The sequence below is a fragment of the Muntiacus reevesi genome, chromosome X, assembly GCF_963930625.1.
Source record: "Muntiacus reevesi chromosome X, mMunRee1.1, whole genome shotgun sequence".
Classification (NCBI taxonomy): Eukaryota; Metazoa; Chordata; class Mammalia; order Artiodactyla; family Cervidae; genus Muntiacus; species Muntiacus reevesi.
In genome coordinates this window covers 62,231,453-62,258,673 of record NC_089271.1, presented here as the reverse complement: position 1 = coordinate 62,258,673, position 27,221 = coordinate 62,231,453, and the positions used below count along the sequence as shown (strand labels likewise).

Below are 27,221 nucleotides of genomic sequence, written 5' to 3'. Positions count from 1 at the left end.
ACTTCAGATTTGTGTATTCCTGTTTGGGATTAGCAGATACCATACATAGCATATACATACAACACATGTATATAGTATATATAAAATAAACGAGGCCCTACTTTATAGCACAAGGAACTATATTCAATATCCCATAATAAACCATAATGGAAAAGAAAATGAAAAATGTGTGTGTGTGTGTATAACTGAACCAATTCTGCTATACACCAGAAACACAATGTTGTAAATCAACTACAACAAAATTAATTTTAAAAAAGATTTATGCATTCCACTGTATTTAAATTTTACCTCAAAAGAAAAGAGAAACAAATATTAAACTCTTAATGATGTCCATTCTGAAGTAAAAACACTGATGTCTGTAATTTACTTCAAATAAGATGGATTACTAAATGGGTATAGAAATAAACAGATGGTAAAGTAATTAGCCTCCAACTAATAAAAATAAATGAGGAAAAAACAAAGAAAAAAAAGAAATAAACAGATGACATAAATGTGGTAAAAGTATAGAGGAATATTAGTGGTGGAAGCTAGGTGATAAGTATGTGTTTATTATAAAACTGAAATTTTTCACAACAAAATCTTGGGGAAAAGCATTATTTATATGAAATCAGCTAAGTTCCAAAAATGTAAAAAAAAAATACACTAAATTATTTACTGTAGTTATCTCTGGGATGATGGACATGAAGTTTCATATTTAATGCCCAGTCTCAAATTTTTCACTTATTTTTCTTAGCTGTATATGATGTTCAATGGAGAAAATTTTGAAAATAAATAAATGCTTAACATACATCTGTTGAATGCTTACTATGTACCAAGAACTGTTGTAAGCACTTCACATGGAACACCTTTTTAAAATCCTCACATCTCTGCAAGGTAGGTACTATCATTCATCCCCATTTTGCAGAAGGAAAAACTGAGGCATATAAAGACTAACTTGTCCAAAGTTAAAAATTATGAAAGCCTGGATTCAAACCCAGGAAATCCAACTCAAAGAGGGTGCTTTTTTAAGCTTCTACATAATATGCTACTTCTCAGGAACAAAAAATCACCTGTAATACCCAAAGAAAAATCTCATTTAAGTAATACACTGTTTTATTGTATGGCTAAAGCATCATTTATCTAAGCATTTAAGTTGTACCCAAATATCATTATAAGGATATTATTAGGGTCAAAGATTCAGCTTTTTTTAAAGCTTTAAAAAGACTGCACAAATTTATTTACCAATGTATGAAAAGGCCAGGACCTCAATGCTCCCTCATCATTGGTATCATATTAAAAGTCTTTCACTTTATAGCCAAATAATGGGTATACCTCAATGTTATTTTATTTCTGCTAGGGAATTCCCTCGTAGTTCAGTGGTTAGGTCTTTGCACTTTCCCTGCCCAAGGGCATGGGTTCAGTTACTGGCCAGGGAACTAAGATCCCACAAGCAGCATGGCACAGCCAAACAATAAATAAATACATAAATATTTATTGCTACGACGGAGGCTGAAACTTTTTCTACTTTGGTCAGTTGTCATTTCCTTGTTTACTTTCCTATTAAGGGATTTAAAATGTAAATATTCTTCAGTCTTTATATATTGGCAATCCAGTGGTTAAGACTCCACACTTCCACTGGAGGGGGCAAAGTTTGATCCCTGGTTGGAGAACTAAGATCCCTCACTCCTCACAGCGCAGCCAAAATGAATAAATTAAATAAAAAATAAAAAGTTCTTATCTCATCCAGAGAGCATACAACTAATTCACTTAATTTATATTACCCTTATTTTAAGATTTCACTTTATAACACCTAGATTCTCTCTAAATTTTCCTTATTTCCTTCACTATACCAAATAATTTTTCATGGAAAAGTTTACTTACTATTCTAGATCAGTCCCCAGCTTCACAGCTATGTCTTCATATTCTTGTCTATTTTTAGCAATAAGCTCAAGACAACCTAAACAAGTGAGCTGGGAAGCCGCAACTCGAGAAGCAAGAGTCTCTCCTGCAGTAAAAAAGATAATAATTGCACATCTGAGAATGCAAACAGCACACAGTTATTAATGTTATTTATGCTTAAATATCCATACAATGCAGATGAGGCATGTTCAGACTTGAACAAGTCTCATTTTCTATCATTTTGCCCTAAATATTGCTTCTAGTACATATGATTTCACCTGGAAGTGTTTATTCCAAGGAGATTTTAAAAAGAATAAGGAAGCAACTCACCTGGCATAGTCACCATGGGTGTCCCTGCCCAGAGAACATCCATCCCTGTGGTGTGCCCATTACAAAGGGGAGTGTCTAGACAGACATCAGCCAGCTGGCCTCTCCGGACATGTTCCTCTTTAGGAGCAACAGGTGAAAAAATGATACGGTTCTGAGGAAGTCCCATATTCTGTGCATATTGTTGAATATTAGGTTCTCCTACTGCTGGAAAACGTAACAGCCACAGTACACTATTGGGAACACGCTTCAGAATCTAAAATAGGGAAAACAAGAACAAGTATTAATAGCTCTGCCCTTCTCAAGAAAGGCTCCCATAAATTTCCAGTAATTCTACCATATACTATATTCTATGCTTTTCACCCAGAAAGCAGCCTACTGTGAACTTAAGTTCTTCTTTCACATAGATGAATTAGATCAACTGGGTTACAGTGCTTTGCTTAGCTGTCCCCAAACACAGTTCAAAGAAACAGGAGACTGATGCAAGAAGCACAAAACAAGTAACTAATTGGAATAATCTGAGGCAGCTATGCCCTGTGGGAACTGATACTAGGAGTGGTTTTTGTCCACAAGATAGGAATTTTCCATTTCAAGTTTCAAATTCCCCAGCATGGTACAACAAACAAAGTTAGCTCACACTTGCCAAACTTCATTTGCCCAATCTAGATCAGGGGTCAGCAGATTTTTTTCTGTAAAGGACCAGAGAGCAAATATTTTTGCTTTTGATGCCAGCATGGACTCTGTCATAACTATTCAATTCTGCCCTCATCACTGGAAAGTAGCCACAGACAATATGTAAATTAGTAGTCATAGCTGTATGTCAATAAAATTTTATTTATAAAAACAAGCAGTTGGGACTTCCCTGGCAGTCCAGTGGTTAAGACTGTGCTTCCACCACAGGGGGTGTGGGTTGGATCCCTGATTGGGGAACTAAGATCTGGCATATCTCACATTGTGACCAAAAACAAACCAAAAAACCAAACAAACAAAACAAGAACAAGCAGCAGACTGGATTTGGCCCACAGGCCACAGTTTGTCAACCTGATTTAGATCTACATCTATTTAATTAAGTTAACCATCCCTTCACTGAAAGTCATGAAAACAGATTTCAGAATTTAGGGTATTTCAGATTTTTTAAAAGTAGTATAGTAAGTATAAATTGCATAATGTGCTCAGCAGCAACTTCCTATAAACAAACATATTAATATCTTTCCATCAAGATGTAGGAATATTCATACTAAATGGAATAAAATAATCATAAATAGCTTAACATCATTTCAGGCAGTTTTGCTACCAAATAAATTTACCGCAAACTTATGAACATGTTTTTGGTTTTCAGGTTTTTTGAAATGGGGAAGTGAAGACTAAGGGATAGTAAACCTGAACTCATCTGCTTCCTCTTCTCCCCCACTCTCTCTCTTCCTTTAAAAAAAGAAAACAGACCAAAAAACCCAGATATTGATCAGAAAAAAAGTCAACCAAGAATTATCTCCATTTTAGCTCTATGGAATAAAAACCAGATATGGATATAAGTTTAGAACCTTCAGAGGTCCTGTTTACGTGAAGTGGTACGAAAAAATGACTGATAGATAATGGTTTAAACCAATTCCTTCCTAGTTTTAACTCCACGATACTGCAAGAATGACACTAAACACAGATGAATATACATTAACAGCTTTACTATCAGCTTAGACCATGAGTTGGCAAATATAGCCTATAAGCCAAATCTGACATATCTCACGTATTGCCCACTTTTGTAAATAAAAATTTACTGGAACATACCTACACTCATTCATTTACATAAGTATGGTGTTTTCCTGTTACAATGGCAGAACTGAGTAGATATGACAGACAGTATGGACTGAGAAACCAAAAATATTTACCATTTGACCTGAAGAAGTTTGCTTTTAAACACATAAATTTTCAAAGTTCATAATGTGATATTTAGACACATGAAAGAAAATAAAAAAACTGCTGAAATCTACAGCTTTTTTTGAAAATTAGACATGAGCACAATAGTTCCTGAATGGGGGTGGGAGAGGGGCAGGCAGCCTCAACAAGACGGCCTATATACAGAATCTTTTCTAGAATCTCTAGACATTAATAATGAATCTACACATACTCACATTTGCCCACATCTGCAAAGTGGAAGGGTCAATTTTATATAACTGATTAAAGTTACAATACACAATGGCATCTTCCGGTAACCCATACTGAGAACGTGTGGTTACAATAATGGTACGAGGAACCTCTTCTCCAGTGGCAGCCTTATTGTTGATCTACAACAAAAAAAAGAATATGATGATTATACTTAAAGTCAACATACTCCAATATTTTTCAATCAATAAAGAATCCAAAAAAAAAAAAAAAAAGAATCCTTATGATGCAAAGTGGTATGACCATTAAAAGTCATATAACTAAACTACAATGAGAAAATATTTGTGACGCATTAAGTTAAAGGAAAAAAGTTAGGGCACTATCTTAATTTGGGGTGAACTGCACTATGAAACATCTCACTCTAGCCAAAAGTTCTCTTCAAAATCCTATAAATCCAACAGCAAGCTTCTTCTCACTCTTTTTCTTCATGAATGAAATGTCCTTTTCTAAATCACATCCACCTTTCAGGACTAAACTTCAATTACCAAACAATCTCTATAGGAGCACCACGCCTCACCACTATTTCTGAGCATCTATATACATAATTATACTCTTATCTTGCAATTCCCACACATCTGGGGACTACCTTACATTGTTATGTAACTATTCCAGGTGTGATGGACGTCTCACACAAATGGGCATTGCGTTCTACATTCAAAATTCTTTGTCCTTGTACACTTCAAGAATTACACTTTTTTTCCCCTTAAGTCAAGCATGTCTGCCCTATTGTTTCAAAGGACAGTTAACCAGAAAGGGGGGGGGGCGACACACCACTGTCTTTTCAGCCCAATACACATTATGGGTGATTAATTCCCTTACCTGAACTCACTACAAGCACCCTTTGTATAAATTGCTATACCACTAAAACTTTTAACTCCTAAGAGGTCAAAGATCCTTGCCTTATGATCTCTTGACAGAGCTACACATTCACTTATTCAAGTACACAAGCAATATACATTTACTTAGCACATACTACATTACGGAGGCTAAGACACAGGTTCTAAAGTAATTCAATTCAGTGGCAAATACATTCAAACCCAGGACTTAGAATGTGTTGTGCTGGATGTAAAGATATATCCCAAATATTACAGAAGCAGAGAATACAGGTACCAATGGAGCAGGGAAGGAGAGGTTACAGATATGGACAGAAACGGATTGTCAGAGGAGCTGTCTGAACTGAAAGTCTTAAAGATGAGTAAGATTTAATTGAGGAAAGGATGAGTTACAGAACCAAGAAACTGTATGATGTCTACAGATATTTCACCATTGATAAGAGTAAAGCCACAGAGGCAGGGAATAACAAGGTATTAACATAGAAGACTCTCATTAAGTAATCTGCTGGCTGAATACAAGCGACTTTTAAAATCAAACAAACCTATATAAGATGCCAGTTTCCCCCAAATTCATTTCCTCATCTATAAAACAGGAGTAACGATGCTTACCTCTTAGAGTTATGAGATTTGAAAAAGATAAATGTATACTGGGTGGTACATAGTACATTCTATTATTCTCTTCTTACCTGGGTAGTCGCCAGTCCATTGCTAATACTGAATCCATTAATTGTTATCTGAATTTGTCCTCTGTTAATCATTTCAATAACTGCTTCTGCAATAGTATTCATAGGAATGACAGGCATATTAAGAGCTGTATTACTGCTGTCTGCATTGTCTCCTCCATCAGGACATTTCATCTTGAAATAATTACACACAAAATACATCATTAGGGAAAAGATCCCAAATGCAGATAACTTTATTTCAATTACAATATTGACCAGGTTCTGACCTTGACAATTTTCACATCTGGGAGACTATCAAGAAATGCTTTGAGGTCGATGCCATTCAGCACAATCCGATTGTCATAAATGTGCCCATTGGACTTAAAATCGATAACTGCTTTTTTCTAATAAAAAAAAAGTTTCAGACATATCTATTAGGATGCATAGGAACAGTAGTAAGAAATAAATGACTACAGTTCTTTGCAATTCCCCTATAGCACTGTTTTTCTACCTACCTTCAGGTGAGGGAACATATTAGCATGATCACCAATAAAGAAAGTATGAGGCATATAAGCCAGCTTCTCAGAATATTGCTCAGCAACTTCAGCAGGTGAAGTTTCCTGATCAGTGATGATATAATCCATGAAAAGTGCGCCACTAGTCCCAGGATACCCCAGCCACATTGCCTAGAAGAAAAAAAAATCAGATGAAAAACTAAGAACCTTCATCAAAAGGGTCTAAAATTAAATAAGTAAACAAACGAGGGTGGACTTCTTTAGCCAAGAGCAATCAAGTAATATTTTAGACTAAACTTCCAAGTGTTAAACTGTTTTTCCAATTTATAACACAGAACAACTGTTTACATCAACTACAAACTGCATGTCTCCATAAACATGTACCTGTGGGCATTGTGTCCTTACCTATAATTCTTTGTCCCTGTGCATTTTCAAGAACTACACTTTTTTCATAAGTTAGGCACATCTATCCTATTGTGTCAAAGGACAGTTAACCAGAGGGGGGAAAACATATCACTGTCTTTTTAGCCCAATAAACATAGTGAATGTTGTTATTATTTCCTTTACCTGAATAGGAGCTGGCCTGAGAGCAAAGAGTTCATTTCGAGCACCCTTGGTATAACCATTCATATTTACAAGGATGTGTATACCATCTTGATGGATGCGATCAGCTGCTTTTCCATTGCATGGAATCTACAGAATAAAAAAATAAAAATTTATTATGTACAATCTCAGACTGATTCAATTAGCCTTAACAGTATTAAACATTATTCGAATTCCCAGAGGCAAAAACACAAGAACACAAATTAAGACTATATTAATGCAGAGTAAAAATATGGTTAAGTGCCATTAAAATGGGCCCACAGTATCACAGGAACAGGATACAGAGGAGGGAGAGTTTAATTCTACATTGAATGTATGAACTAGGCTTCATAGCAGAGATGGTATTTGTAATGGGTGTCCAAAGATGGACAGGAGTTTGAGGGAGTTGGAAGAATTACAATCTCACAGAGAACTGTATGAATAAGGAACCAGAGTAAAGTGCACTGTAGGTTTAAAAAAGTGGGTAGATCACTTCTGTTTGCTATAGGGTATAACTGAAGGCATGAAATTAAAAGACGCTTGCTCCTTGGAAGGAAAATTATGACCAACCTAGAAAGCATATTAAAAAGCAGAGACATTACTTTGCCAACAAGGGTCCGTCTAGTCAAGGCTATGGTTTTTCCAGTAGTCATGTATGGATGTGAGAGTTGGACTATAAAGAAAGCTGAGCACAGAAGAATTGATGCTTTTGAACTGTGGTGTTGGAGAAGACTCTTGAGAGTCCCTTGGACTGCAAGGAGATCCAACCAGTCCTGGGTGTTCACTGGAGGGACTGATGTTGAAGCTGAAACTCCAATACTTTGGCCACCTGATGCGGAAAGCTAACTCATTTGAAAAGACCCTGATGCTGGGAAAGATTGAGAGCAGGAGGAGAAGGGGACGACAGAGGATGAAATGGTTGGATGGCATCACCAACACAATGGACATGGGTTTGGGTGGACTCTGGGAGTTGGTGATGGACATGGAGGCCTGGCGTACTGCGGTTGATGGGGTTGCAAAGAGTTGGACACAACTGAGCAACTGAATTGAACTGAATGGTGGGTGAAAAGTACTGGCAAACAAGGTTGCAGTCAAACTCAGAAAGGTTGTGAAGGCCATTCTGAAGAGTCTGGACTTTATACATGCACACCAATGTTCACTGCAGCATTACTTATGCGTTATTTACAACTGTCAAGACATGGAAGTAACCTAAGTGTCCATCAAGGGATGAATGGATAGAGAAGATGTGGTATATATACACAATGGAATAGTCCTCAGCCATTTAAAAAAAAAAGAAATCTTGCCATTTGCAACAACATGAATGATGGACCTGGAGGGTATTATGTTAAGCGAAATAAATCAAAGGGAAATACCATATGATCTCACTTTTATGTGGAATCGAAAACAGACTAGATACAGACAACAAACGGGTGGCTGCCAGAGGGAAAGGAGGGAGGGGGGCATAATAGATGAAAAAAATAGGTTTAAAAAAATGGGTAGATCACTTCTGTTTGCTATAGGGTATAACTGAAGGCTAATGGTGGGTGAAAAGCACTGGCAAACAAGGTTGCAGTTAAACTCAGAAAGGTTGTGAAGGCCATTCTGAAGAGTCTGGACTTCATATATGAAGTTTACATATATGAAGATTGCTAAAAAGAAAACCCCTCCAGGTATAAAACAAGTCACAGGGATATAACATATGACATGAGGAATATGGTCATAATACTGTAGTAACTTTGTATGGAGACAGACAGTTATCAGACTTTTCATGGTGATTTCATAATATGTACAAATGTCAATTAACTCTGTAGTACAACTGAAATTTTCCCAGGTGGCGCTAGTGGTAAAGAACCCGCCTGCCAATGCAGGAGATGCAAAGTTTGATCCCTGGGTTGCAAAGATACCCTGGAGAAGGGAATGACAACCCACTCCAGTATTCTTGCCTGGAGAATCCCGTGGACAGAGGAGCCTGATGGGCTACAGTCCATAGGGTTCAAAGAGTCGGACACAACTAAAACGACTTAGCGTGTGCACACACACCTGAAACTAATATTGTATGTCAACTATGCTTCAACTAATATATATATATATAAAAGATAAATATATATTTTTAGAGTTTAGACTTCAGTCAATAAGCAGTGAATCCTGAAAGGTCTCAAGAGATGGAGGGTCATATGCTGCTTAGTCACAGAAGAGTCCAACCCTACACCAAAAATGGTAAGGTATACGTCCAAAGCAATAGCTATAATGCAAAAGATGTTGGGTACAAATTATTCATGAAATGACAAGAGTCTTGCAGTTCTCCTACTAGGACTTCAATGATTCATCTATATGAATTACTAGATATACCATACATACCTCTTCTAGTCACCAAAGTGGCCAAAAGAGCCTGTAAGAAAAAACTCTAGTCCGTATCTTCAGCAACATTCCCCCACAGGTTTCAGTCTTAATTTATCATAAAACTTTAGCTCCTAGAGAAAATAGCAATGGAGCCAAGTATAGAAAATAAAGATTTAAAGGCAAAGGCCCTTTAAATGACCTGTTTGTTCTTCTTCCAAGCCACCATTTTGTTCAACTTATTCAGGTAATATTAAATATCTACTGTCACAAGTGCTAGCTCAATCCCCAGAGAAGTTCTATGCCCAAGCATAGATATATCATATTTTTATTTAATTTGCAACCTCAGCAAAATCCATGCTGATTATAAATGTTAAGTAATCAAGGAAACAAGATCAAAGCAACTGCCCACAGGCATGTAGTATGCACGTGCATGTGTGCATGTGTGTGTTAGTCGCTCAGTCGTTTCCAACTCTTTGCGACCCCATGGACAAACCCACCAGGCTCCTCTGTCCATGGTATTCTCCAGGCAAGAATACTGGAGTGGGTTGCTATTCCCTTCTCCAGGAAAGGCATGAAACAGCTGATGCTAAATATTTGTCAGGAAAAATACAAGCTAGACGTCAACAGTTTTATTCACTATTTGCTCAAATTAAAAAGCTGAAGTATAAGAGTTACACCTACCTGAGAAAGATCAATGAAATGATTGGCTTCTGCCATCACCTTGACTCTGAAGTTTGTGCCATCATCTGGGCTCAAGGCATAACAGAATACCTGAAAGGTAGCACATAGTATATATTTAATAACCTTGGCTCAGATCTTTCCTAAAAAGACACTGGGCTTAACACGTAATGGTGACAATAGTGGCTCTAGGGAAACACTAGTCTTACCTCAAATTTATCAGGATTGTGCATGCCTGGAATAGACTGCATAAGATGAGAAGTAGGATGATTCCCAAAGTCAGAACTCACGTATCCTACACGCAGTCGACCATCACTGAGCTTCAAGTCTTTTGGATGCTCATATGGTGGTTTATGAAGGACATTAATCTAAGAATGGAATTCAAGGCTTGTTAGTAAAGTTGAGTCTATATGTAAACTTTCACCTAGGAAAACTGACTAAAAACACAATGCACACCTATTGGGAATGGTTTTGTGCCCAGAATACTTCTTTAATTCATATAGCCAGTTCAATGCAACCTTAGCAACTTATATAATATGGTTCATACTGTGACCTGTTTCTGAGGCCAATGAAATAGCCCAAGCAAGTCTAAAAGTTATAGGAAGGAAGCAAAGTGGACAGAGTATGACAAACCCTACATTTTAGAAGAAAATTCTGTAGGGAAACATTTTCAAAAAAACAGAATTAGACCTAGCACTCCACTCTATTCTGCTAAGTAAATTCCCACCTTTTATCAAGTAGTGCTCTAATTCTCAAAAGCGAGTATAAAATACAATATTATTAAAAACTATGATTTTAAAATTAAAGGAAAACACCATCAGCCTACCACTAGTATTTCAGTTAAGGATTCTGCCTTATAGAATGGAAGGGATTATGATCAAGATAGGACAGGGACTTCCTTGATGGTCCACTGCCTAAGACTCCACGCTCTCAATGCAAGGGCCTGAGTTTGATCCTTGGTCAGGGAACTACATCCTGCGTACTGCAACTAAAGATTGCACATGCCACAATGAAGACTGAAGATCCTGCATGCCACAACTAAGACCTGGTGCAGCTAAATATGACAGGACACAATGGAAGGGGCTTCTGAGCTCACTCACGAAGCTTCATTTCTCAACTTGGGTGGTGTTCACCTTATGATAACTCACTAAGCCATAAATCTGATTCACACAGTTTTTTGTATCCATGTCTTACTTTACAACAAAAAGATTAAAACAAAAGACTTGCACCTTATCCAAGCAGAGGTTCCCATGCCTCTCAGCAATAGCTTTCCTGAAGCCATGAGAAAGAGGATATAGCATACTATGATGAGGATGCACAGAAGGCAACCTATTCTTCTCTAACTGGTCAGCCACAATGCTAACCAACTTCTTCATTCGCTCATCATAGTCTGTCCAGTCACAGACAATCTAGAGAAGGCAAAAAGAAGATATTATCCAGAAAATCGTATACCAAGACTTAACATTTGATGTGTCTTTGGCCTAAAGTAATGTCAGATAACCCATGAGAGAACACTGTCTCCAACCAAGTTTGGATTAATATGGCACATAACAAAAAGAGATTACCACCCTGAAAACCAGTTACTGGCCCGTTATTCTTTACCTGCAGGCAATGAGCCAAATTACAGTAAGCATCAGGAAAATCAGGTTTAAGCTTCAGAGCAGTGCGATAAGAAGCAATTGCTTCTGGAATATTCCCTGAATCCTGGAAGTAAATAAAGTGGGATGGTTAAAATGTTCCCTAAAGTTAAAAACATTACATACTAAGATGCACATTTTATAATAAAATACATATAAAAAATACTACCTTGTGAATGGAAGCCAGATTACTGTGGGCATCTGCAAATGCAGGGTTAATCTGAATGGCACGAGTATAACACTGCAAGGCTCCCTGAACATCTTGCATCTCCTTTAGAGTGTTTCCCATATTAGAGTAAGCATCAGCAAAGGTAGGACTGATTCTAAAGGACAGGACAAAGATTTTACTTCTCTAGTGCCAAAACCTTTAACCCCTGTAATATTAATTTAGTCTACTGTTACTAACAGTGCCATATATCAAATGTGCCAAACACCAAGCATTTAAAACCTTTAAAGAAAAAATAAGGCTGAGAGTCTCTTACCGAATCGCCTCCTTATAATGCATCAGAGCTTCCTGCAGTTTTCCCTGCTGCTGTAATACACTTGCTAAATTTGAATGGGCAGCAGCAAACTCTGGGAAGACCTATGAATATTAAAAATGGTAACTGAGGTTTAAAAAAATAACTTTAGCTAAAACAGCAATAATAACTTACAAGAACTTGGCTTAAGCACCTTTATATCCCTATACTTCTCTCTACCTTCTCCAAGTCTATGCATTCTTCAAAGCCAAAGAGCTCAAATTCTACCTCTTCATTTTATACCTCTCCATGTTTCAAAACATAATGAGGTAGACTTCTCCTCAATTTATGCTGGTAACGCTAGCATCTCTCTCTTTGAAATTGCTACCACATCTAACCAACCAACATTATAGCCATCAGGCACTGAAATCATATACTTACTGGTAACTCCTCTTGAACTGTCGCTTACTGTTTAAATTTTTATGCAGATGTTATCTACACATAAAATAACAAACTCAATGTTAAGGACTTTCTTGAATGTTACACAGGACCTCACTCATACCTTAGGTACTCAATTAATTGGTTCAATGAATGATTCAACCACTATTTATTTTTACAAAAGAGGTAGATGACATGGCAGATTTAATTGCCTTCCCTCTACTGTCACACAAAATACCCAGTCACACCACCCTCAACATACTTCTAATGCTTTACGATACAAGCGAACTGCCTCTTCAATGTTTCCCTGTTCCCGTTTGATATTGGCTAGGTTGTTCAGAGAGTCTGCATGGGTGGGACACAGTCGGAGAGCTGTATTATAACAATCTTCTGCTTCAGCAACCTAAAAAACAAAAACTATTCAAACTCTATACAGAGGAATTAAAGAACCACCAGTGATATTATTCTAACAATTGCTTAGTTAAGCCTAGTGGCTGGTAATATTCCAGAAACAGGTATTTTTTGCTATTCTTCCTCTCAACCAAAACTCCAAAGTAAAACAATTTACTGCTTCAATATTTAATGACAATAAATACAGGACAATACATAGAAAATGACTTTTTAAAAAATCATACCAGGTAACAAAGAAAAAGTGAGTAAAAATCCTTACACTGCCCTTCTCTTTGAGAGCATTGGCTAAGTTGCAGTAAGCATCAGGGAAATGCGGCTGCAGTTCAATAGCTCGCCTGTAGGTATCTATTGCTAGATCTATCAGGCCTTGCTCATAGTATACACAAGCCAGGTTGCCGTGTACCACCGCATGATTTGGACTCAAGCTTAGAGCACGAAGGTAAGCTGCCACAGCTCTGTAAATAAAAAAATACACACAATATATAACTAACCTTTAGTGGATGCTTTGTTACAATTAATTCATGCCACACTATACTTAATCTCAAAAATCAATATTGCACCTTTATAAAATATATTTTTTACACTGAAAACTTTTCTATACCTACGTAAGAAACAGGCTTTCCTCTGAAAACAACACAAAGTTAAAATTCAGGATTTACTTTACTTTTTGAACCATGCAGAAGGAATAATTTTTTCTAAAAGATAACCATTTCAATAGTTTTACAATAAAGGAAATTTCAACTAAACTCCTAGTGAGACAGATAGTGACTTCGTAAAAAGCCAACAATGCAAAGTCAGGCAATAATAAAAGGCAACACAGCAGACCTGATCAGGGAAAGCAACACTATAGAAAAGGAGTGTATTTCAATGAACCATTTTAATAATTTCAGTCCAAACTCTCAAGTGTTGATACAACAGACTCCAAATAGAACATTCTCTCACCTGTCAAAAATCCGTGCCTCTTTCAAGACATTTCCTAAATTGATATAAGCATCCAGAAAATTGGGGTCAAGGGTGACAGCCTAAAAATTGCAAGATAGTTACTTAGAGCAAGCTAGAATTTCAGACTCACTTCCAAGTTACAATTCTTAATTCTGACATAATTTTAGATCTCCCATTACATTTTCTAGTATAATTAAATATTATTTCTTTCATTTTTAAAACTCACTTATTTCAGTACATTCATTATTCACAAACCTCAATATTATCAAAATAACTTCCCATGTAATATGAGTAAAATGTGTCCCGAAGGAAAAAATTTTAAACTGAGTCTGCTCCAATTTTATTGAGCTGAATACTTCTAATAGCTGGCCCTATTTTATTCTCAATTAATGAAGCCTAGCTTTTCTAAAAAATAATGGCAGGAAGCAGCAGCAAACTCTGAGAAAGGAAATACATTCTTCAATAACTACTACTGTATACTCAGACATTAGTAACATATGTAATTAGAGCCACATACTCAGTAAGATACATTACTACAATGGGATGCTAACCATTAAATAGCCTCATCCAAATAGTTCTGAAGCTATCTTAACATATGAGCAGATATATCCACAGAAGTAATTCTCAACCCTGGCAGTGTATCAGAATTCACCTTCTAAATGGTAGGACTTCCCCGGTGGCTCGGTTGGTAAAAAGTCTCCCTGCAATGTGGGAGACCAAGGTTTAATCCCTGGGGCGGGAAGATGCCCTGGAGAAGGAAATGGCAACCCACTCCAGTATTCTGGCCTGAAGAATTCCATGGACAGAGGAGCCTGGTGGGGCTACAGCCCATGGGGTCACAAAGAGTCGGACACGACTGGAGTGCCTAACACTTCCTAAATGGTGCCTGAGTTCTATCACAGGGAAATTAAATCAGATTCTCTGAAAACGGGGCTGGGGGACTTCTCACAGAGGTCTAGCGGTTAAGACTCTGCCTTCCAATGCAGGGAGACAGTTCAATCCCTGATCAGGGAACCAAGATCCCACATGTCTTAGGGTGCAGCCAAAAAGTAAAATGAAATAAAAATTTAAAAAATGAAAATGGGACCAGGACATCCATATCTTTTACAAGCTCCTCATGTGCAACCAAAGAGAACCACTGAGCAAGAGTAGGTACTCTTTCTTTTTAACTTTATTTATCTGGCTGCACCAGGTCTTAGTTGCAGCACTCAGGATCTTTGATCTTCTGCAGCATGCAGGATATTTAGTTGAGCCACATGGAATCTAGTTCCCTGACCAGGAATCAAACCTAGGTCCCTTGTACTGGGACCACAGAGTCTTAGCCACTGGACCACCAGGGAAGACCCAGTAGGTACTCTTATAGTGTAAAAAGTGGAAACCTGAACTGAAACACTGAAAAGGTAAAGGTAATAAGTAACTGTGAATATATTTAAGATTCATTAAGAATACTTCCTCTTAAAAAAAAAAATACTTCCTCTTCATAGATGGCAACTTTGTTGCACTTAAGTTAGATTATCTATAGTGATAGATGTCCACCCACTAACTTTTTATTATGGAAAATTTCAAATATATACAAAAGCAGAGGACTATAACAACCCCCAAGTCTCCATTACCCAGATTCAACAACTAAAAAATCATATTCAATCATATTTAATCTATATTCCAGCCTAACTTGCCCTCTTCCCAGATTGTTTTGAAGCTAATTTTCAGTGCTCTCAAAAATATTTCAAAATATATTTCAGGGACAATACAGGAATATTTTTTCCTAGCATAACCACAATACCAATATCATACCTAAAAAATGACAGCAATTCCTTAATATCAAGTATCCATTCAGTGGTCGAATTTCTGATTAACTTTGATTCAGGATCCAAATAAGACGCATACAATTAACATGTGAGTTTAATCTTTTAAATTAAAAGTTTAAATCTCCATTTTTATTCCTGCAGTTTGTTGAAGAGATCAGATTATTGTTCTATATAGCTTCCCACAGTTTGAATTTGCTGACTGCACTCCTATAGTGTCTTTAACATGTTTATGTTTCCATCTCATGTTATTTCCTATAAATTGGTGGAACTACAAGCTTAATCAGATTTGGGTTCTCTTCTCTTTTTGCAAGGCTACTTTGCTGGTGGAATATCAATACTTACTGCTATCACAAGGTACAAAATGTCTGGTTGGGTCTCTTTTTTGCCACTGATAAATGCCTAAATTTATTACTGGTGACACTCAGATTCTATCAATTACCTACTTCATTTATTAACTGGAACACTTGTATAAAGAGACACTTGCTCCTATCAACTCTTGGGTTACCCTGATGTCCAGTTCACACAGGAGAGGACAATTTTTTAACCAGTTTTCATAATGAGCTGGTCCTTATCTTCTCAAGATGACTCAAGAATTTCTTCTTAGAATAATTATGAACCCATGAATTTGAAGTATTTGATAAGTTTCAATAATATTTCAGTTATTCCCACTGATGCTCAACGCCCATTTTTAGAGAGTGGAAGTCTCTTCCAGTTTCCTCCTGAGTACTTTTGACAAAAATATATCAAAATTTCCTTGCTTTCTGCTATGACAGACTCTGGCACTCCAGATTAATTTTGTACATTTCCTGCTCCAGATGTGCAATCAGTCTTTTCACCAAGAAACCCTACTTTTTTACAACCCTGCTTCTTTTCAAGTTGCCAGTTTAAAAAACCAATTTTTAACTACTAAAGTGCATTTTCAATGCAAAACTGGAAACTGCCATATACCATCCAGCAAATGCTACAATACTGTCAGAGAAAGAAAGATATTACATGTCTACTTAAGTAAAGGACTATTATTCAGTTCTAGTAGAAACACCCTGCATACATAAGTATTTCATAAATACCAATTATTAATTTAACGACTAACCTTTTCAAAGTGATGAATTGCAAGCCAAATCTCCCCTTGTGCATTAAAAACACAGCCAAGATTACTCCAAGCTACTGCAAAGTTCGGTTGCGTCTCAATTGCTTTCAAATAACATGCCTTAGGAGGGGTTAATGAAAGAAGATGGGAGGGAAAGGAGGTAAAGGGAAAGGGGAAAATTTGTAAAGGGAAAAAAAAAAAAGATTGGGGGAGGGGGAAGAAGGTGATATCATTATTCCTTCTCTGACCAGCCAAAAGTGACCCTGCAGCATAGGCTCGCTTGCGCCAAAACTAATGCGCTGCCACAGCTGGCTGCTCCTGCGCTTGCGCCACCAGAACCCAGGTGCAAACCACCATGTTCAGTTCTGCCAACCAATAACCAACCCTTACACTGGGACTTAACCAGGAAGTCAGTTGCCTTAAGACTCTATGCCAGACTTCTCTTATCTGAACACCTAAGGGCTCCTGCTACTGTTTTCAAATGGTATCGAGAAGGTACAACTTAAGGCTAAATTCTTCCCACCTATCCTCCCTACCCAAGTTTCCCAAAGTGTGTTCTACAAGGTGTTAATAGTCATTACCAGGAAAAAAGATTTCATGATCAAATAAATTAAGAAAACAGAAAATAGGTTTCTTGACTATAGGACTTCCCTAAGCCTTTAACAGTATACAGAGGGTTCCCTAAACTTAGTTGATCATGGAATTCCTCTTTTATTGGACATTTCATGATAATACTTATAAAACACATTTTGGGAAATGCTGCTCTAAATAAACAATATTGTTCCTCACTAACATCAAACTATGTTGAGGAGGAAAACATTTTTCTGCCAAGGCAGATATAAGGCCAAGCTGTCAGTCACATCCTTGCAATGCCCTTGTCTCCAAGGGGGACTGAAGCTGAAACCTCATATGACAGGATTGCACCTAGGTTGAGGTCCCTGTAATGCGAGCGCAAACATCGCTTGCGCAACCTAACAGCATCGCACTGCGCAATCGCTGCGAACTGCTGCGCTACATAGAACACCCCTAGACGCAGCAAACGGCCAACCAGATCCATTAATCTACTAGACAGGCCCATTGAGAATATTTTCTTAATGAGATTAGTTGGACTCGAGGTATGTTAAAACCCAATTTTATCCAAAAAGGCTACAGAATAGGACTGAGGGAGCCAGTCAATCAGATTACTCATCTAGTCAACCGTTCACAGGGGCTCATTTGCACGCATTGCGCATTAACGCTGCGCAGCCTTTGCGCTACTGCAGGGTCACAGCGCATCATCAGAAGAGCAGAATGCTGCAATCCAAACAAAGAAGAAAAAAGGAAAAAATGAACAACAAGAAGAGTTAGAAGCTTTTACTAGTAAATTATCTCTAATAATTTTTAATATCAATTAACTTTTACTTATCTTTGACAGAATTGTGGCTACAGTATAAAACATTTTCTTACATAACTTGCTTGTATTAAAATTATTTTAAACTGTTTCTGAAGCCACAAGACAGAAGATTCAGGCATGGAGGCAAATTGTTTTGCTGTGGCAGTTACAAACCCGTTACCATATTTCTCATCATGTGACTTTTCGGTGCGTTCCTTGCTGGAAGAGGAGGAGGTGTGTGTCTGCCCTAGATCCAGGCCTCGAGCTCCCTTCAGCGAGGCACCTTACGCATGGAATAGGAGGTTTCACCCACCTGAAACCTTCTAAATACAATATCAATGGTGAAAAACCAAAAACAAGAGAGAAAATAAAAACAAGATCATTAGTAAAAGTTCAACAAAGCAATTGAAATTCTTTGGATGTCTATTACATATGGGAATGAGGACAGTCTCAAGTCTGTAATATGGGAAACATGCAGAAGGGAGAGGGTTAATCAGGGCTATTGCATACAGCAGGGATTTTGCTGGAAGAAAGGCTCTTTATTTTCTACAAAAGCAACTGAATTTTGCTTCCATCTACTAGGAATATGCTGGCTTGAATTTTCAAATGCACTGATTACAAAAGAAATACATTGCATTTCACTCAAGAGTATTTTCTTGTTCACTAAGTTCTCACAAAAAAACAGAGTAACATTTTTCAAACTAGGTGTCTCCAGAGCTCTGAAATAAAGAAGTCAGCAACCTAAGGCAGGCGCAATGTCTCAGCCTAAACCGATCTCTAAAGCTGCAGTGAAGTGCAATTCATGTTAGCTGTCCGCTTGGTGGGGTGACAATTAATAGAAGCTTATCAAATATTTGTTCTATAAATTACCAATTAGATTTATCAACTAAGACTGCAATCAATTACAATTCATTAGCTGGAAACCTACATAAGGTTAATCCAAAGTGTCAGCAGAATTTATGAGCTATGCACTTAAAACTAGTGCCTTTTAACATTAGATAGTGCTGAAAAGCCTTGTCCCTCCCTGGATGAAGCAAACAGACAGCTACGCTGCGCATACACTCCACGTATTAGCATGCGCGTGGGGCTCAGAGCAACAGGTGGGAGTTTCAGAAGCATTCTGGTTTCTCCCCACTCCTCACCCCTGCAGCGCGGTTGCGTAAGGTGGCTTGTAACAAGACAATTTCATTTACAAATTTAATTTAAAATTATACCAAAAGCTTTAATAACCCAACCTGGTGTTCAAATTCATTATTTGGAAACACAATGCTAAAAGCCACCTTTCCACTTTGGCAAGTTTTCTTTCGATCAGTCCATTTCTCAAACAAACCAGCTTTGTCCTTCTGACTTTTTTTTAAGGAGGTGGGGTGGGAAGAATAAAAGAAGGAAGTAAGGAAGAAAAGAAGGTAAACAACTAGGATTGGAAAAGAGGAAAAAGGAACTTGGGGGAGGGAGTGGGACAAGAAGGGGGAGGATGTTCCAATTATTAACTTGCAATCATTTAACAGCCTTTCTTCCACTGTAAAAAGGGTGAGGAAGATGAAGGGAGGAAGGTTAAATAAGAACTTTAAATGCCAGTATTATAGGGTAACATTTGGATGAAATTCTTCTCCACTTACAAGCCACAAAGGACTTAGAAGAGCAGCATTTTCAATGGCACCTGCATCATATAGGAGTCTTGAGCCAAATCACAGGCGCTCTGCTTGTCACCAGCAGGCAAGCCTCAGATTTGATGGAATGTTATTTATTCCCACACAAGATCATGACGGAGCCCATTGTTATAAAGATGATCTAGTCAGCAGAAAGGCTCCAAAACGTTCAGGTTCTTGCTTTACCCCCAGATTTAGAACAGAAATGCCAAAGCCTGGCCCTGCTCTAGTCTGAGGCGATTCATGCCGTCAGTTTTCCTCAGTTTCATAGGACTGTTTTGTGAAGATAGCTCAATGAAGAGTTGAAGACTTGGCAAAAAGTACAAGTTTCCATAACACCGATGTTTAAATGTGTTCTATCAAACACCTACCTTGGCTTCTTCCAAGCGACCCAGGGCTTTGAGCAGGTTCCCCAGGTCACTGCGAACACAGTACAAATCCTAGAAACCCAGAAATATTCTGGCATTAATTACACTCTGCTTCGTCAACCAAAGATATCTTGAAATTATTTTTATTCATCTAGCTCCATTTTTTTCTGTCAACTACAGATACTGCTTGACCAATTTCAGTACAGAACCACAATCCCTCATCCTCAATTCCAAATTCCAAAAATTTTAAAAACTCACTTGATGATTAAATCTGACTTGAACTGGCATGAAATTATTTAGAGTTTACTGGTCCCACTCAGTATGAATACTCATACCTTTTGCTGCAGAAATATGTGTTGTACTAGAAGGTGCTGCTCCAGACTCTCCTGGGGGTTATATATGGTATTATCATCCTTCTAAAGTCCTCAAAATTCTGAATTGTAATATGCATTTGATCCCAGCAGTTTCAGATAAGACTATGGGCCTTGCTATAGTTCTCCTCTCCCCAAATGGTAGTCATGTTTAAAAAAAGCATTAAGTGTTTGTTCAACTATTTTGTTCAAGGTTATTATGAACCACTACTATATCAAGGGTCAAAAATTTTCCATAGTGGAAAAAAATATTTAGCTGTGATTAGTTATCAGCAAACCTACCCTAAGGCTGTCAGACACATTTAGAAATGTGACTTCATTTCACTATTATAGACAAAAGGATTACCATCCAACCAAAGCTTTAATCCTGGCACCTGGCACTAGATTACTCATTAGTATTAAGTGCCATCAGAGTTGAGTGGGCAAATAATGAAAAGCAGTTGACTCCACTTTTTATTAGCAGCACAATTGTGTTACTAGTCATCTGACTCACCAGTCTGTTCATCAGTATGAAAGACACGTCAGGACAGTGAGCTTAAATTTTTATTTGTCCTTGTTTGCCTTGTCAGTCAACAAGCAAAGACAGTGGCAATAGGGAGTAGGCTTATCATACTAAATTGTTTCATGGGTCGAAGAGCCTTACACTAAGGCCTAGAAAGTGAAATTCAGTCAACTGTGCCAAAGTATCATCATATATATTATTCTATATGCAACGATATCATGGTTTCCAGAATCAGGTGATTAGTTTAACTGATAAACAGCTTTTGTGACTGTATATTATCCATCAGGTGAACCAAAAGTCAGCTAGCAAAGAATAGGCTGCCACAGAAAACCCTTATGGTTGGCCATATTGGGTCACTTCCATGAGTTACGTGATATGTCTGTCCATTGAACAATGACTGGTGTTTGGGGGGAGAAAGGTTGTCTCCTGTGACCTCAAGCACAAAAGGCTAAAACACTAATCCTCATAGGTATCATTAATCTTATTACAGACTTCTCCTCTTCTAATGAGTCTACTTTTTAACCCTATTTACACCCTGAGAAGTAATGAATTATATAACCTTGCTATCTTCTTTGTATGATTTTTTTTCCCCTAAACTTTAAGGGTTACCCTTCTGTTTTGGCAGACCATGACTGAACAATCCAATCTATTCCTACAAACTCCTTCTACTACATCTGATTACTGTGGTTATACACCTTTGGACTTTTACCAATTCCTATGCCTTTTCTGAGCCATAGTAATCAGAAGTCTTGCAATACTTCTCCAACAATGACCCTAGTGGGCTATACATCTCGGTCAACTGTTGCATAATTTTACCCTCCAGTTTCTATGAACTCTTGGATGGATGCCATCCAAGTACTGACAGTGTATGTCATATTTAATTACATTTCAGTATATGTAAATAAATATTTAGTTACATCATTTAGGTCCATTACAACATGCTAAATCAAGTTAACACAGTGCCCATAGTTTAAAATAAATTATCTTCAAGATCACTATAAAATAATAAAGCAACTTTAGAAAGTAAAACATATATTAAATATCATAGTGAAATCCAATTCTCCCATTGGAAATTCAAACATTCATGCATGAATAACTAATTTCTATAAAACTCAAAATTTAAAAAAAAATTCAAAATTCAAGGATACCACTGTTCTACCCCAAAGCTCAGAAGCTAAGACATCAATTCTGCTCCATTTGTCATGTCAAAAAAATATCTACTAGGAGAATCACACCTTCCAAACCTGGCCTACACTGTATCCATTCCTAGGTTAATATTAGGTTGGTACAAAAGTAACTGCAGTTTCAGACTATGAATTTTAAACCATAACTTGGCTCAAAAGCATCTTTATTAATAGGAACCATTACAATCAACACACTTTTACCAATGAGAAATAAGTTTATTTATTCCTGTAGCATAAAAATCTGTGCTTCAGAATTTGATGAACTCTTGGAAAGCATATTCTGCATCCTCCTGGTTGTGGAAGCATTTTCCCTGCAAAAGTTATTGAGGTGCTTGAAGAAGTGGTAGGTGGTTGGCGAGAAGTCAGGTGAGGCAAAAGTTCATAGCCTAGTTCGCTCAACTTTTGAAGCATAGGTTGTGTGATATGTGGTCAGATGTCGTGGCCTGGAAGAATTGGGCCCTTTCGGTTCACCAATGCTGGCTGCAGGCACTGCAGTCTTTGGTGCATCTCATCGATTTGCTGAGCATGCTTCTCAGATGTAATGGTTTTGCCAGGATTCAGAAAGCTATAGTGGCTCAGATGGGCAGCAGACCACCAAACAGTGACCATGACCTTTTGTGGTACAAGTTTCGCTTTGGGAAGTGCTTTGGAGCTTCTTCTCGGTCCAGCCACTGAGCTGGTTGTTGCCAGTTGTCGTATAAATTCCACTTTTCAGCACACATTGCAATCTGATTGAAAAATGGTCTGTTGTTGCATAGAATAAGAGAAGACAGCACTAAAAAATGACGATTTTCTTGATTTTCGGTCATCTCATGAGGGACTCACTTAACTGAGCTTTTTCACCTTTCCAATTTGCTTCAAATGCTAAATGACCATAGAATGATCGACATTGGGTTCTTCAGCAACTTCTTGTGTAGTTGTAAGAGGATCAGCTTCGATAATGGTTCTTAATTGGTCATTGTCACCTTCCGATTGCTGACCACTGTGCTTCTTCTCTTCAAGGCTCTTGTCCCCTTTGCAAAACTCCTTGAACCACCACTGCACTGGTATTTCTGGGCAAATGCATTGTTGTTTTGAGTCATCTCCACTGCTTTACAACCCATTTTGAACTCAAATAAGAAAATCATTCTAATTTGCTTTCTAACATCATTGCCATAAGTATATAATAAATACAAATATTAAATAAACAGCAAGTATTAAGTTGGTGCAAAAGTAATTGAGGCTTTGCATTGTTGAACTTTGCTATTCAATATTGGAATACATTCTTAAATAAATTTGGTTATGTTATACATCATTTTAATGTGTTTCCCGATTTGCTTTTTGCTAATAACTTATTACTTGCTGTGTATTTTATATTTATTTTAGACTAAGGAAATGATGTTAGACAAAAAGCAAATTCAAGCAATTTTCTTACTCAACTACAAAATGGGTCATAAAGAAGACACAACTCACTACATCAACAATGCATTTGACCCAGGATCACCTAACTAAATGTACAGAGCAGTAGTGGTTCAAGAAGTTTTGCAAAGGAGACAAGAGCCTTGACGAGAAGCAGCACAGTGGTCAACAACTAGAAGGTGACAATGACCAATTGAGAACCAAGATCAAAGCTGATCCTCTTACAACTACACAAGAAGTTGCTGAAGAACTCAACGTCGACCATTCTACGGTCGTTTGGCATTTGAAGCAAATTGGAAAGGTAAAAAAACTCAGTTAAGTGAATCCCTCATGAGTTGACTGAAAATGAAAAAAAAAATCGTCATTTTTTAGTGCTGTCTTCTCTTATTCTATGCAACAACAACAGACCATTTCTTAATCAGACTGCAACATGTGCTGAAAAGTGGAATTTATACGACAACCGGCAACAACCAGCTCAGTGGCTGGACCGAGAAGAAGCTCCAAAGCACTTCCCAAAGTGAAACTTGCACCAGAAAAGGTCATGGTCACTGTTTGGTGGTCTGCTGCCCATCTGAGCCACTACAGCTTTCTGGATCCTGGCAAAACCATTACATCTGAGAAGTATGCTCAGCAAATTGATGTGATGTACCAAAAACTCCAATGCCTGCAGCCAGCACTGGTAAACAAAAAGGGTCCAATTTTTCTCCACAACCATGCCCAACCACACATCGCACAACCAATGCTTCAAAAGTTGAATGAACTGGGCTATGAACTTTTGCCTCACCTGCTATATTCACCTGACCTCTCACCAACTGACTACCACTTCAAGCATCTTGACAACTTTTTGCAGGGAAAAATGCTTCCATGACCAGCAAAATGCAGAAAATGCTTTCCAAGAGTTCATTGAAGCCCAAAGCACAGATTTTTATGCTACAGGAATAAACATATTTCTTGTTAGCAAAAATGTGTTGATTATAATTGTTCTTTTTTTTTAATTGTTCTTATTTTGATTAATAAAAATGTGTTTGAGCCTAGTTACAATGATTTAAAAGCCATGGTCTGAAACCACAATTTCTTTTTCACCAACCTAACAAGTCATTAGCAAAAATAAAAATAAAAATAAAAAAAAATTAATGCAAGAAATGTGCATTAAAATGATGTATTTAACATAACTACATTTATTTAGAATGTATTCCAATATCAAACAACAAATTTCAACAATGGACCACAATTTTGCACCAACTTACTATCTTTTATGCAAACCTTTATTCAATTCAACAATATGCCTGAAACTGTGGGAAAATAAATTAATAGAATCCTTATCTTCAAAGGGCCTACAATCTATGTGGAAAGACACATACATATTTTTTCCCATGTAAGACATTGCTTTTTAAAAATTTTATTTATTTTTGGCGGTGCTGGGTCTTCACTGCAGCATGGATTTTTCTCTAGTTGTGAAGAACAGGCTACTCTCTAGTTGCAGTGTATGGGCTTCTCATTGCAGTGACTTCTCTTGTTGTGCAGCACAGGCTCTAAGGTGCACGGGCTTCAGTAGTTGCCTCACGTGGGCTCAGTAGTTGCAGCTGCCAGGCTCTAGAGCACAGGCTCAATAGGTGTGGTGCATGCACTTTAGTTGCTCCTCAGCATGTGGGATCTTTCCAAATCAGGGACTGAACCCGTGTCTCCTGCATTGGCAGGCAGATTCTTTACCACTGAGCCACCAGGGAAGCCCTTGCTTTGAGTTTTACTTTTATTTCCCCAAGACAGCCTAGCCTTCACTTTACTTGGATAAATTTTACAAGCTACTTTTCTGCTGCTTCTAGTTTTAAACTTTAACAGTATTTCTGATTACAGGGAATGCTGCAAAAATAGCCTAGTTCACAAAGAGTTATGATCACAAAATAATTTTTATCCATTCTACAGTGTTTCAGAATTACCAACTGATTTTTAAACACAAAGTAGATATAGATGCTAATGATGGTTAATCTGGTATGCTTCTTATAGCAAACTTTTGTTCATGCAACACTAAACCTGTACATATTAACCAGTCACATAACTGTAAAGAATTTTAGAGAAGTAAATGAACTCAAAGGAGAAATTAAAAGCTGGGCCTTAAAGGATGAGTAGGGTTTTAACAGACAAAAGAGGAGGGCATTGTAGACAAGGGAAAATAGTATGAATAAAGGTAAGATGGAAATGAGTAAGAATTTCCTGTACAACCACCCTTCCTAAGATAGCATCTATTTCCCACCTCTCCTCCTAGAGCCTCCCACCCCCAACACCCAACATCTATACAGATGGGAAATAAAATCGGGTTGATAAAAGCCTACAGTAGTTCTCAATTGCCTCTCAAATTAAATTCAAACTCCTCAGCCTCTCTATTCTTTCTAAATCTTCCAGTTGACTCTCCTCTACTACGCTTACTTGTCACTACTTGACTCACCTCTTCAGATAAGGAAGTCTACTTGCTATTTACCTTCCTACAGAATGCTTAGGTTATAAGCATCTACTCGAGAAAACCTCATGATTAATACTCTAAGAATAATCATCTGAGGAGCTTACAACTTTTTTCCTTTATGGGTCAGGTCCTGCTCATGTTATAATCCACAACCCCCCCCCCAACACATCTCCCCAATTCCTAACAAAGTATTGTACATACACTTAGTACTCAAATAAACGTCACATATGCACAGCAAACAAAAAAAAAAAGCAGAGAGGGATAGAAATACAATCAACCCTCCGCATCTTCAGGTGAGGAAGCCGTGGACATGAAGAGCCAACTATACTACACTACTTTATATAAGTGGTAAGGTATATATATAAAGGGCTTGAGCACCCAGATTCTGGAACCAATCCCCCATGGATACCATAGGATGATTGTTTAAGTTCTTCTACAGTTTAGCTATATAAGTGAGGCTTGCAACAGTAACAACTAACAAAAGACAGTAACACTTGATGGTCAGGATGCCAGCAGATCTCAGTGCTATGCATTCACAATCAAAACAGAAGTACAATCTATAGAATCAGAAACAGGGCTCCTTACAGCAACTCAGCGTTACAGCCATTTTACAAAGAACATTTTATACACAATTCATAAAAGGGATTGTCAAGTATGGGCAACTCTAGTGAGTCAACATGTGAAGATTACAGGCTGCAATAGCATATTCAAATACAATGGACTAAAATTTTAGTGAAATTATTAAATCACCCAACATTATGGAAGCCAATTCAGAATATAAAAATATCAACAGCTCTACTTCTTAAAAGTAATTTCTATAACCAAGTCAGAGAATAACTTCCAAATTGACATACCATTAACCTAAAGAGACAAACGAAAAAGAGAAAACAGGTTGCCAAGACTACCACCTTAACATTTTACTTTTTCACTACTGCAAAACCAAAATAACCTGAGTTTATTTCTCATAGAATGCCAACTACAACTCTGATTCAGGCCAGCAATGCACTGCCACAGAAGCACAATTTAGGAACAGACTCAAGTTTCTCTGTCAGTCCTGAATTGACAAAGACATCTGACAGTAAGCTTTAATCTAGATAGGAGCTTCCCAGGTGGCACAGTGGTAAAGAATCTGCCTGCCAATGCAGGAGACACAGGAGATGCGGGGT

At 37.6% G+C, this 27,221-nt stretch overlaps 1 protein-coding gene across 2 annotated transcripts in view; it reads right to left on the bottom strand.

Annotated features, from left to right (window-relative positions):
• OGT (O-linked N-acetylglucosamine (GlcNAc) transferase) overlaps positions 1-27,221 on the bottom strand; it is a 41,510-nt gene that overhangs the window by 7,595 nt on the left and 6,694 nt on the right. For both annotated transcript variants that reach the window (XM_065915738.1, XM_065915739.1), the window contains exons 4-21: positions 20,146-20,214; positions 16,757-16,873; positions 13,859-13,938; positions 13,176-13,371; positions 12,768-12,908; positions 12,092-12,192; positions 11,779-11,932; positions 11,575-11,676; positions 11,202-11,381; positions 10,182-10,340; positions 9,976-10,065; positions 6,940-7,065; positions 6,373-6,543; positions 6,145-6,261; positions 5,882-6,052; positions 4,332-4,484; positions 2,209-2,461; positions 1,861-1,984 (exon numbers count right to left, since the gene is read on the bottom strand). In XM_065915738.1, coding sequence (XP_065771810.1) covers positions 1,861-1,984; positions 2,209-2,461; positions 4,332-4,484; positions 5,882-6,052; positions 6,145-6,261; positions 6,373-6,543; positions 6,940-7,065; positions 9,976-10,065; positions 10,182-10,340; positions 11,202-11,381; positions 11,575-11,676; positions 11,779-11,932; positions 12,092-12,192; positions 12,768-12,908; positions 13,176-13,371; positions 13,859-13,938; positions 16,757-16,873; positions 20,146-20,214 — 2,504 coding nt within the window. The remainder of the gene's footprint in view (positions 1-1,860; positions 1,985-2,208; positions 2,462-4,331; positions 4,485-5,881; positions 6,053-6,144; positions 6,262-6,372; positions 6,544-6,939; positions 7,066-9,975; positions 10,066-10,181; positions 10,341-11,201; positions 11,382-11,574; positions 11,677-11,778; positions 11,933-12,091; positions 12,193-12,767; positions 12,909-13,175; positions 13,372-13,858; positions 13,939-16,756; positions 16,874-20,145; positions 20,215-27,221) is intronic.